Below are 13105 nucleotides of genomic sequence, written 5' to 3'. Positions count from 1 at the left end.
ATAATAAATTTAATTAACGAAAACACATTTACTTTTATAAAAGTAGATATTAAATAATTTGCATTTATAAGGAAAATACAGACATTAAATTCTAATCGTGACGTAAAATTATAGTTTTTCTGTGTCCGGATTGCGATTTGAAACGTTTATTAATAAATTTTAATGTATAAAATAGTCGAACTCGAGCATATAATTTCAATAAATAATTATGCGGAAAATGTTGACACGGATGAATAAATTCAACTTCTTTAAAAATGGTAATGAGGATACGAATTATATGCTTTTGTACAATCAATTCCTCAATTTTAGAAAAAAATAAATTTTCCAACGTTTTAAGATATATTACGAAATCATCGTGCGGCATAGATAAATTTCCGAAAGGATTATCTTCAGTAGAATTGTAAGCCCTAAAGAAACAGTAATATGAAGTTTCATTTAAGTCGATGTACGAGTGTGCATATTGAGAACAAATCTCACACGAATGTTTTTGAAGACATTTACGTATTACGTATCCACAAATATATCGGAACGCATCTTGTTCGTTTACGTCCATCTGACGATAATCATGATCATCCAAAAGTATTGGTGTAATGTCATCTGTCTTAGGTTCAACATCCATATAATTCTTCTCTCTAAAGTTTGTAATAGCTACAAATATATCAGCACTGTCTCTTTCACAATTTCCAGTTTCAGCAGTACAATATTTCATAGAAAAAATTTTTCTGAATGAATAAAAAAACTGAACTGGGGTAGGATTAATAACATTGCCGTTCAATCCTCGAATAGCCGAAAAAAAGTGTTCCAAACAGTCCTGAGTAAAACGGCGTAATAATAGAAATTGCATTTCTGGAAACACATTTTGCAAATGTTCCCACATTTGAAGAAGAGAATTTATATTGTGTTTCATGCATTTGAAAACTTGAACTTTATTAGAAATATTAACACCAGTTTTATTAAATATCGTTATTTTGGATAAATAATCTTCAATTTTTGAAAGAAATTCTAATTGATATTGCGCTCCCCGAAAAGCTTGTTTAAATTGTGATGGATGTTGAACCGAAGATGAATTGAATAGATCAAAGTAATCGTTCATATTTTGGATAAAATCTGCTGTTCTAAGTGCAATTGGAGCAACCGCAGGTTTAAAAGCTCCAGAAATTACCATTTTCCTCAAGCTACTACTCACTGTAAAACTCAAAATTTGTGTAGCCAAATATACTTTCATTTTATCGAAATTTGAAAATTTCATATGCTTATCAGTGAGTTTAGGTGCAAGTCGAAATTGCCTAGTTTGATCTTGTTGAAATAAATCATCAACGCACTTCCAAGATATAGGTTTAGAGTCATACTCAATAATATTGTCATGGAAATTATTCCTGACAGCTTTAATTATATGAGGTGAATCAAAAAGATGTGAGATTCGCTCGTTATTAACAAAAAAAAATGGATTGTTCTCTGTCACACCTAAGTATTTAGCGGTTAATTTAAAATTCCCTCCCATGTCTGAAACAAACGCTACTACTATAAACCCCGCATTTTGCAGTTTTGTAATTGCTTGAGGAATAATGGTTGTTAATTTCCTAGCAGAAAATGAAGAATGAAGAAAGAAGTAAGCCAAAGGTTGTTTCCAATTGTTGCAAATCCCTCTGATCATTAAAACTGCAACATTACATGCTGGAAGATATGATTTACCATCACCCAAGTCTTCAAATCCAATGACTTCATCCTGACTTATATTATAATACAGATTTGCTTTAATTGATGCTTCATCAATGCATAAAATGCAATACTTCTCGAGAGGTGACGAAGAAGCCTGTAACTTTTTTTTCAAAACATCGAAAACAAAATCATGCAAACCTGGAGTAATTTTCAAATGTTCAATCATGCGTTGTAAGGTTCTTACACTGGGAAGGATAAATTTTTGTGCAAAAGAATTATAAATTCTGCCTCCCCCAGAAAACAATATATCTAAACAAAACTTTTTAAATGGAAGCGAATATTTTCGTCCTTTGGCTGACTTATATCTACTAAGACGTACTTGAGTTTTTACAAAATTTGCAATCTCTGGTGGTAGAAATTCGTCTGTAGCTTCACAATATTCATTCAAGGACATTTTTTGTCTTATTTTTGAAGTTTGTATCTTATTTTTCTGTCGTTCTAATTGTTGTTTTAATTTTCGAATTTCTCGATGTAACGCTTCAATTCTGCCTCTCAAAATTCTTTTGCGCGGGGAATGATTAGAAAATTTTGGCTCTGTTTGACTATATTGATGCAACTGTTGTGGTTCTGTTTGAGCATATTGATCCAAATATTGTAGCTCTGTTTGAGCATACTGATGTGACACTGATTCCACTTGCTCATGTTCATATTGCCCATGATGGTCGTTAACTATAATATTTAAAAATACTACATCACTTATGAAACTTAAAAAATTAATGATTATATTCCATTCATTACAAAGAAAGAACGAATATATAAATTATAATAACCATACATCAATTTTATTTTCTAATTCACAAAAATTTCATGTTACTAGCATTAGTTAATTCTATATTGAACTAAAATTATTACCTAATATTGACTGACATTCAACTTTGTCTGAAAAGCCAGTTTCAAATAATTCCAATTGTTGCTTATCATAGTTAGATTTAATGATATCACACTCAACTGAAATATAGTAATTATGTTCACAAAATTTTTGATATTTCCAACCATACACACACACACACACACACACACACAGAGTTCAAAACTGCTTACCTGATATTACTGTATTTTCCTCAGAATCATCACTCAAATTAAATGTTGCGTTGTTTTCACTTGATAATTCAAAAGATTTATCATTTTCCATTTGTTCGGGGATTGCATGTGGTTGAAGTCTGTTTTTCAAATCGTTTAAAAACATCGACGATTTAAAATGATCACCACAAACTTTGTAATTTTTATATAAATTTTCTGGTGACGTGTTAATTTCGCGACCACATTTTTCCAACCACAATTTTGCTCTGAAAGATGTTTTGTATAAAATATTAATGAAAAAACACTTGATATATAATTCAATTAACAAATCCGCTAATGGAAATTATTTTTACCTATCTGGGTCTTTTGGAAAACGAAAAAAACTGGGACCAGATTCACGCCCAGAAATATTTGAACAATTCTTCATGGCACAACTATATCCACCTCTCTTCATTAACTTCATTTTAATGTAGCACGTCACACCCGGAATTTTCTTATCACTAATAAAAAGACACAATTTATTCAAATAAAAAATATGTCATAAAACTGTGGAGGTTGAGGTTACCTACGATGTTCGAGACGCAACTGGGCGCAACCATGTTGTGAGATGTACGGACTCGCACATGCGCACTAAAATTTTATTCCGGGTCGGACGGCTGAGTGTCGCTACTGGGTATGGTTATACTGTGGCTAGAGTTCTATATAAAGAGAGAAGCGACATTGATGTCCGAACTTCTGATTGGTAATCTGATTCGTATTCTGATTGGATATTCCCTCCTAAGTTAGCAGCCATATTGGGACCGGAGCTGACCACGATCTTACATATACGTATGTACAACTGACATAGTTAGGTTAGGTGAAATCCAAGAGGCCGAAAGAGAAAAAGGACTGGTTAGATTATAATATTAAAATAATTATTGTTGTAAATAGACAGTCATATATATAACCCATTTGATTTATATCGGTTCTTATCTTTTTTACAGTTTTAAATATTAATTAATGATAAATAAATATGGTAAAAAGGTGCGAAGTTTCTGGCTGCCCTGTTAGGCAAGGTAAAGGGTTACGATTATTTTATTTTCCAAAATGTGAAAAGCGACGTTTACTTTGGCAATCTTGGATAAGAGTCAACCGACCTGGATGGAGCCCTAAAACGAATAGCCGCATATGTGAGGTAATTACCTAATTATCTTTATGTCACCATATGACATTCTGCTGTGATATGATTTTACGTTTTGAATAATGTAACATTTCTATTATTTTGTATATTTATTTTCAGTTGCACTGTATATTTGGGAAGCGCTCACTTCCTAACAAAATAGAAAAATATTAATGTTCAAATACATTATGATCTTATTGGAATAATGCATTCAATAAAATTAGAATCGATTGTATATATACAATACGTCATTTACCTCTTTGCATCGAGCTTTGCATGACATTTTCAATTTTCACCATCAATTATCACTCAATCACCACATTTATTCAATAAAAAACATGAAGAGAATAAAACTGCAACATGTATTAAACATATGTATCGAACATTTTAACTTCACGCTGACGGAGTATGTTTATATATATTAAATGGAGTTTGATGTTTGATGATATGGAGCGGTCCCAATATGGCGGTGCTGGAGGTGATGGTGGGGATGCGAAGTCTGTAGTGGGGGTTCGATGTCGCTTCTCTCTTTATATAGAACTCTAGCTGCGGCCGGTGCCCCGGCGCTCGCCGCTCGGCAAGCTTCAAGCGAGGAGAGAAGGACAGACATACGATTTACTTTACTGTCTCGGTTGTCTCCGTCTATGACGTAGGTGTTTCGCCGGCTATGCGACGTTGCCACGCATTTCGGGTATCGCGTACAGTGTCTCGCCGAGTGCCGAATCTCGAGTTGGCAAAACGACGAGATGCGCTACGTTACATTTATAAATATTTATAAATTATATATATATATATATATATATATGTGTGTGTGTATGTATGTATGTATGTATATATTGTGTGTGTGTGTGTGTATAATATATATAATTTATAAATATAAAAATTGTAAATAAAACAAAATAAATATTTATTAACATAAAAATTATTTGTTAACGTAATACTATTTTTATTAATTAAGGAAGGAAAGGATTTTTAGGTAAAACATTTACAATAATTAACTTAGACCAGCCGTTGGTGCTAATGAGCACTATAAAGTTCCGTCATCTGATCGTCTACGAATTAGTTGCTCGCATGATAGTATTAAAATAATTCTCAGACATTATACTTTAAAAGAATTACACGATTCGAATTTAGTGTTAGCTGCTTAGTGTTGAAATTAATTAATTAATCAATGGAGCGCGCGCTTCGCGGATAAACTAATTAATTTCAACGCTATACAACTAGCACTAAATTCGAGTCGTAATACTTTCTTAAAGTACAATGTCTCAGGATTATTTTAAGACCATAATCACGCGAGCACCTAATTCTTTGACGATCGTCAAATTATTGTAAATGTTTTACTGTTAGCAATGAACTCAGATTTAGGAAATATACGTTTTCGATCATTTTAGTAACGAATATATTCATGCAGCAATCTTTTTAAGTGATTGTGTCGACCGCGACGGTACTGTGTTCAATATATAGTGGTATATTTAAATAAATGTTATAATCTGTCAATATTTTATCGTTTTTTTAGAGCACTTAATTAGCACTTAATTAGCACTAAATTATAGTGTACTTATCTTTTCTGTAGGACCATTTTCTGATATGGGGGGGTCCAGCTTTACGGCAAGCTGGACCCCCCCATTTTTTACGCGATTTCCTGCTAAACGGTTCGAGCACCAAAATTCGGACTAGGGCACTTAATTAGCACCTAAATAGCACTAAATTTTTTACTTAGTGCGAACTTGATTTGCGCTGGTGAGGGGTCCAGCTTAATAGAGGTGCCTCTAGAGCCACGACGTCAAACGACGACTCCGGCGGTCGTAACGGCGCCCATGGCCACGGCAACGATGTCGACGACAGCAACGGCTCCGACGGCGACTCAGCCGATCGTATTAAACGTAAGTGTTAAAATAATGGGATAATTTCTTATCATTATTAATAAGTTGTTAACACTTTGCAACGACAGTCGCACATATCACATGTGACGCATACGTGACAGCGTTCGACAAAGTGTTAATAATGAAATTTATTTACGTGTATATATATATATATATATATATATATATATATATATTCCATTATATATATATATATATATATATACACGAAAATGTCATTTTACTTAAAATATTTATTTTTTGTTACAGCCTGAAACGTTAAGCTCGTTGATGCGGGCGGTATATAACGCGATGCGAGGGAGAGGCAGAAGCAGAGGCAAAGGCAGAGGCAAAGGCAGAGGCAGAAGCAGAGGCAGTGGCAGTGGCAGTGGCAGTGGCAGTGGCAGTGGCAGTGGCAGTGGCAGTGGCAGTGGCAGTGGCAGTGGCAGTGGCAGTGGCAGTGGCAGTGGCAGTGGCAGTGGCAGTGGCAGTGGCAGTGGCAGTGGCAGAGGTGGAGGTAGAGGAAGAGGCAGAGGCAGAGGCAAAGCTAGAAAAGAAAAAAAAATCACGGGAATTCAAATTCATTATTATGAGAAATAACTTTTATATCATACGTACTTCTTTTAATTTTTACTTTGAAATAAAATAACAATATTAATATACCTACATATAGGTAATATATTTTATTTATGCGTAGCTGTTCCTTTGACTCCTAAAAAATCCTTTCCTTCCTTAATTAATAAAAATATAGTATTACGTTACAAATAATTTTTATGTTAATAAATATTTATTTTGTTTTATTTACAATTTTTATATTTATAAATTATATATACAATATATATATATATCTATACATATATATATATATACATACATACATACATATATATATATATATATATATATATATATATATATATATATAATTTATAAATATTTATAAATGTAACGTAGCGCATCTCGTCGTTTTGCCAACTCGAGATTCGGCACTCGGCGAGACACCGTACGCGATACCCGAAATGCGTGGCAACGTCGCATAGCATGCGAAGCAGCTACGTCATAGACGGAGACAACCGAGACAGTAAATCGTATGTCTGTCTTTCTCTCTTCGCTCAAAACACAGTATATACAGTAGCGCAACTCCCTGTCGGCACCTTTGATGTCAGCGTGTACGAAATTCAACTGCACATGCGCGAGCTAAGTAGATAACCAATCAAAGATCTGCTCTTTTTAGCTGAACTTCTTGCACCGTTTATCTTACCTCTTTTTCTCTCTAACGAGGAGAGAGAAAGAGGCAAGATAAATGGTGCAGAAGCTAAAAGAACAGATCGCATACTACTGGGTCATGTTCCAAAACTCACTCTAGTTAACTAGAATGCTATAGTGTACGTGACGTAAACTACAGATTTTAGTTACCCAGAGTGAGTTTTGGAACATGACCCTGGGGGTCGATTCTGTATCTTGGGGGACGAGGTGAAAATTACAAAAGTGAACAGATTTACTAGATTTCGACAAATGAAATTGTATATTCTCTAGTGAATTTGCTCACTTTTGTAATTTTCACCTCGTCCCAAAATGAAAATAATGTAAACAATTAGCTAATCACATATAGTATACTTTATAGACAATAAAAAATATGTCAGAAAATAATTTTAAAAAACATAAAATTATATGAACATCGATTAATATAAAAACTAATATATGCACTTATATATATATATATATATATATATATATATATATATATATATAAAATTTAATGTATATAATATATAATGTACATTTTTGCGATAAAAAAATACACAAATGAGATAAAATGTTGAGAGAATCTAAATAATGAAGCAAATAACATGTAGAATAAATATTTATAATAATAATGTTATTATAATTAAAAAACGTATGTGTAAATATTTTTTTATTTAGTCTATAAATATATATACATTTATTTATTAAAATAATATATACTATTTATATTACTTATACTACATAATACTATTTATTGAAATAATATATATACTACTTAAATCAATATCATAAACTTTTCTATTAAAAAAATACAAATACATTAACCGAAATTAATAAATAGAAATCAAAGTACATTATTTGTACGCAATAATAAAAATATCTTATGTCGGAAAGAGAATTTATTTAAAAACATTAGAAATATGCATTACAAACACATCATCACGCATACATACACGTATAATATAATATATATATGCTCGGATAGTTAAATTTGTCAAGAATAGATTTAGAAAATATCTGCTATAAATTTAAGACTTATTTTCTATTGCTCAACTAGTGCAGCCATTTCGTTCAGTTATAGAAAACAGACCCTTAAGAGAGTGTCGACAGGAATAATATATAACAGGAATCTGCAGAACATGATGACAGATTTGACTGCAGAAACTGAGCAGCCGTTTCGTAATCATTTAAATAATAATTGTATTTTATTTAAATATTTACTAAATGACAGATTCTTTTCGGTTTCTGCAGATAATTTGTTATCAGATTATATCGGCAAAATCTGTCAGCAAAACACGAGTTTAATGCGGATACAGATGATACTGGATCTGTTGTAATATCTGCTGCCAATCTGTTATTGTCATACTATGGGCAATTTGTTTAATATAGGTATATATATATTCTCCACAGTTGAATCATTTGTCTATATTGCTATTTGATCCAAATTTTGATATAAATCAAAAGAAGGTGCAAAAGAAAAATAAAATCTCTCTTCTTTAACCTGCCAATATACTTGCCATGATACTTAATTTAAGTATGTAAAAGATGCACATTTATGCAATGGGGAAATGCTCCGTCTTCTTTGTAGTCTTCTATTTATTTATGCGGCAATTATGACTCTTTGCGCGAGAAGCACAGACACCTATTTACGTTATAAACAAAATATTAGATAGCAAGATTTAAAAATAAAGATAAATATCTTATTTTATATTTTATTAACACAATTATACGAATATATTACAAAAAAACTATAGTTAAAAACTATACATATTGTGCATATAACAATTGTATGTAACAATCAACTTTAAGAAACTTTAAACCTAAAAGACGAAACAATAAACACATGCATATGGATGTATGAGACGCGCACAAAGTACATAGTTATATATATAAAAAGTTTTACATGACAGTTAATTTCAAGAAACATTAAATCTAAAAGATGAAAGAATAAATCCATGCATATAGTTATATAAATGACACACACATACACATACAAAGTACACAGTTACAAAAAATGTTATGAGTTAATTTCAAGAAACCTTAAGCCTAAAAGACGAAACAAGAAACATATGCATGTAGATATATGACACACACACAAAACACAAACTTGGGAAAAAGTACATTATACTATATGGACATACATGCATATAAATATATATTGAAATATATCTTTATTTCTTCTCTCCTAACTCTCAATCATTTGTCTGTACCTTAGCTACTCGATCCACCTCGGTACGAGCCAAAGAGAAAGCGAGAGAGGAGAAAAATTTTCTATAATAATTAACCCTGTATGATTTCATAGAATATATAAATCGCAAACCTAAAGAACAAACGGGAAATAATAATAAGTTATAAAAGATAATCCATCATTTGACTACTAATTAGCCGAATTTCATAATAATACGCATATTATAGTGAAAATAAGACTGCATGCAAACAAACAAGTAAAGAATAAGTCAGAAAAGAAAAGAATTATAAATGTAAAATATTAAGAAGTTTTCTATTTTTTTTTAGTGACTTTTTTATCAACATTTTTGGATGCTTTATTATGTTGAGACAAAGTGTAGTAAATACGCGCGCACACACACACACACACACACACACACACACACACACACACACACACACACACACACACACACACACACACACACACACACACACACACACACACACACACACACACACACACACACACACACACACACACACACACACACACACACACACACACACACACACACACACACACACACACACACACACACACACACACACACACACACACACACACACACACACACACACACACACACATGCGCATAAATAATTTTATTAAATAAACTGTTGGAAAATTTGGACATGGTGCTTCAAAAGGTACGGCTTGTGCAAGTTCAAATAAATATTTACCTATCTTTTTTTGGAAATAATTACTTTCAAAAGTAGTGACAAATATTTTTTCTAATTCATGTATATAAAAACAAAAATTATGACTTGCTACGTTCAAATTTCCAAATTGATTTTCTTCTGTGGTAGTAAAAGCTCGAAAAGAACAATATAAACTAGTATCATCTATGACAGTCTTGTTTTCATTAAGATAAGTTGTACATGCTTCACATGTATGTATTTGTAGACATTTCTTAATTAAATACCCGCATACATATCTAAACGCATTTTCTTCTGGCAGATCCATATTGTAATAGTCATGATTGGGGATGTCTAAAATTGGACGCGTCGCCGAAGATGGAATGAACGCAGAAGATGATGAAGGACTCGAACATGATTCTCCAATTAAATTTAACATTTCATCTGTATCTACAGCACAATTTTGCGTATCTGTATGTTGTAAAAGTTTCATACTGAATAATTTTTTAAAAGCGCGAGTAAACTGTATTGGTGTCGGATTTAAGCAATTACCGCCTTGTTGTCTAATGGAACCAAAAAAATTTTCAATACAGTCTTGATTTATTCTTCGTGTGCGAAGATATGGAAAATCATAACATTTTAATTTATTCCAAAGTAGCATTATACTTCTAATTGTTATTTGCCAACATTCAAAACAATTAACTCTAACTCGTGAACCTTTTTCATTAATTACTTTTATATTTTTCATAAAATTTATCATTTGTTCTAAGAAATTAATTTGTCTTTCGCTTCCTGTAAATACTTTTCCATATTCTTTAGGGTTATTTATTGCAGAGGAATTTAAAATATCAAATAATTTGTCAAAATGATCGATGAAATCTATTGTTCCTATGCCTCACTTGAAAGAAAGCCAGAGGACATCTGAGTACACATGCCTGCAGCTACGCGATTACTAAAAATTTGAACGGCATATTTGACTTTCATTTTTTGAAAACTGGTAGGTTCAATATGATTTTTAGATAGTTTCGGAGCGGTTTTAATCCATTGCTTACTATCTATGTTTTAAAAATCGACAATATGAGTCCATAAAGCAACTTTGTCCATTCCAAATTCTATACGATGTTTGTATAAATTATTGCGTGTTCTTTTCATTAAATGGGGAGTATCAAATATGTACAATATTTCTAAATCGTCAACTAAAAAAACTGAATTGTTTATTGAAATGCCCAATTCACGAGACAGCTGCATGAAATTAGACCCCATATCCGAAATTAAAGCATGCACGGTAGCACCACAATTATGTAATTTACGTATAATGTCAAATATAATAGGTTTTAATATATCTGCTCTACATGTTGTTTCAACAAAACAAAAGCAAACTGGAAGTTTCCAATCACCTGCAATGCTGCGTGCCATAACAACAAAAGCATTTTTTGCAGGTTTCGCTGATCTCTCGTTGCCTGTATTTTCAAATCCAACTATTTCATCTTGTGAAAGATTATAAAATAAATGAGCTTTTAAACTCATTTCATCGATGCACAATATACAATGTCGTTCTAAAGGCGGTAATGAATTTAATTTCACAGATAAAGCGTCAAAAATTTTGTTGTTTATGCCGGGTTTATGTTGCCATGTGTGCGTGAATGAATGTAGACCACGAATGGAAGGTAATGCAAACTGTTTCCTTAGTTCTCAATAATTTCGCGGACTTAAAAAAAATAAGCTTAAAGCAAACCGTTTAAATTCAGGACTATATCTTCTCCCATGTTTGCTTTTAATTTTTGCGTCAATTTGTGCAGATAATAATTGTGCAAAATTAGTCGGTAGTAACTTACAGCCTAATTGACGAAGAATTTCGTGTTCCTTAGATTTTTCCTGAGACTTTGTCTTGCTTTTTTCCAGGTTCTCAACTTTCTTTCGAAGCCGTCTAAGCCTTTCACGCAGCATTTTATTTTCTGCTTTTAATTTCAAACGTTGTTCTCTCTATTTCTTCTGCCGCGAAGTTTCTTTTACAGCTGCTGAACACATGCTGCTGGATGTGCTTCTAAACAATAGAGAAATATTATAACATTACAGAAATTTATATTGCATGTATTGAAAAAAATAAAATAAAATTATAAAACTAGAAAAAATATAAATTTATTGAGAAAAATTAAGTAACAATTTTTTAATAATTTTACAATCCTGTACAGGAAAAAAATAAAGTACAAATAACATGAGAATTTTAAAGACTTCTAAATAAATGTAATTAGATACTGAATATATTATGTAATCATGTAAATAATTATTTTTTACATTTATTTTTATTGTTTTAAAAAATTAAGAAAAAAACGACAAAATAATATAAAATATAAAACTGAGAAATATAAGTTGAAATATATTTCAATGCGTGCATGTGTATTTATAAATTGAAATAATTACTATCATAAACTGTATATATCTTTACAAATAATACAATATAATTAAAATGCACACACTACATATGTTGAATAAAGTAAAAACTTACGGTTTAGCAATTTTAGCATTTCTATCCATGGCTAGCGTTGCGTTTGACGTCTGGATACTACTGAAACATATCACATACATTTTTCATACCCTACATTGATAGAAAAATAAAATATAATATATTTTGCAAAAAAAATATATTTTAACAGCAAAATCTATTTTTGTTATTATAAAAATATGTTATTTAGATAGATAGAGATTTAGATAAGTTATTTAGATATATAGAGATTGAGAAGAACCTGTTTGTTTCTTCTTGTTGTTCAACAACTTCAATCACTGCTTCATCTTCCTTATCATTTCTTTCTTGTGTATGTTCTTCTGATGCTGTTATCACAAGTGTATTGCTGTAAAAGTTATATTATGGATAGTATTATTATATTTCATACATTATCAAATATTGTTTATATTATTAAATGTATATTATTATTTTATATTATCAAATGTTTTTTATCTTATCAAAAATATATAGTATCATTTTGTATTATAAAATATTGTTCATTATTAAAAAGTTTAAATATTATTTAGAATAAACAATAATGTGCAGTATAAAAAGTTTATTACTTACTCTCTTCCAAAAAATATTGTAGGTACAGCATCAGGATGAAGAGAAGCTCTTTTTTGGCCTATTTTGTACCACGGTACTTTTCTTCAAAATGCAAGTGGCATAGTCGATAGTTGCGATGACCATATTCTGGGCCCATCACTTGCAAGTCGAGTCTTCCGGATGCAT

General features: G+C 31.4%; 1 protein-coding gene, 2 long non-coding RNA genes and 1 pseudogene across 4 annotated transcripts; 2 read left to right on the top strand and 2 right to left on the bottom strand.

Moving 5' to 3' along the window:
* Positions 1–3536: 3536 nt before the first annotated feature.
* Positions 3537–4133, top strand: LOC143898298 (uncharacterized). Its single transcript, XR_013257165.1, has 3 exons — positions 3537–3630; positions 3723–3913; positions 4019–4133. It is a non-coding gene; the product is annotated as an uncharacterized LOC143898298 (long non-coding RNA).
* LOC143898299 (uncharacterized) lies at positions 3798–4480 on the bottom strand. Its single transcript, XR_013257166.1, has 2 exons — positions 4155–4480; positions 3798–4049 (listed from the first exon to the last, which is right to left on the bottom strand). It is a non-coding gene; the product is annotated as an uncharacterized LOC143898299 (long non-coding RNA).
* Positions 4481–5550: 1070 nt separating this feature from the next.
* On the top strand, positions 5551–6428 carry LOC143898294 (uncharacterized). The gene is made up of 2 exons (XM_077407675.1): positions 5551–5781; positions 6031–6428. Exons 1-2 carry the CDS (start codon positions 5716–5718, stop codon positions 6358–6360), a joined length of 396 nt encoding a protein of 131 aa, XP_077263801.1. The 5' UTR covers positions 5551–5715; the 3' UTR covers positions 6361–6428.
* A 1409-nt stretch (positions 6429–7837) lies between these two features.
* On the bottom strand, positions 7838–13105 carry LOC143898309 (uncharacterized; annotated as a pseudogene). Its single transcript, XR_013257172.1, has 6 exons — positions 13080–13105; positions 12941–13021; positions 12615–12719; positions 12377–12436; positions 11706–11914; positions 7838–8647 (listed from the first exon to the last, which is right to left on the bottom strand). The product of XR_013257172.1 is annotated as an uncharacterized LOC143898309 (transcript).

The sequence above is a fragment of the Temnothorax americanus genome, unplaced genomic scaffold (genome assembly GCF_048541705.1).
Source record: "Temnothorax americanus isolate GAGA-0224 unplaced genomic scaffold, ASM4854170v1 Scaffold23, whole genome shotgun sequence".
Lineage (NCBI taxonomy): Eukaryota > Metazoa > Arthropoda > Insecta > Hymenoptera > Formicidae > Temnothorax > Temnothorax americanus.
Note: the sequence above shows the minus strand (reverse complement) of the source record. Positions and strands in the feature narration are given on the sequence as shown.

Excerpts from the sequence above, each read along its gene's own strand:
- LOC143898294 (XM_077407675.1), top strand. The coding sequence starts at position 5,716 with ATGGCCACGGCAACGATGTCGACGACAGCAACGGCTCCGACGGCGACT. Across the intron at positions 5,782-6,030 it reads CTCAGCCGATCGTATTAAAC|CCTGAAACGTTAAGCTCGTT; the intron begins GTAAGTGTTAAA and ends TTTTTGTTACAG.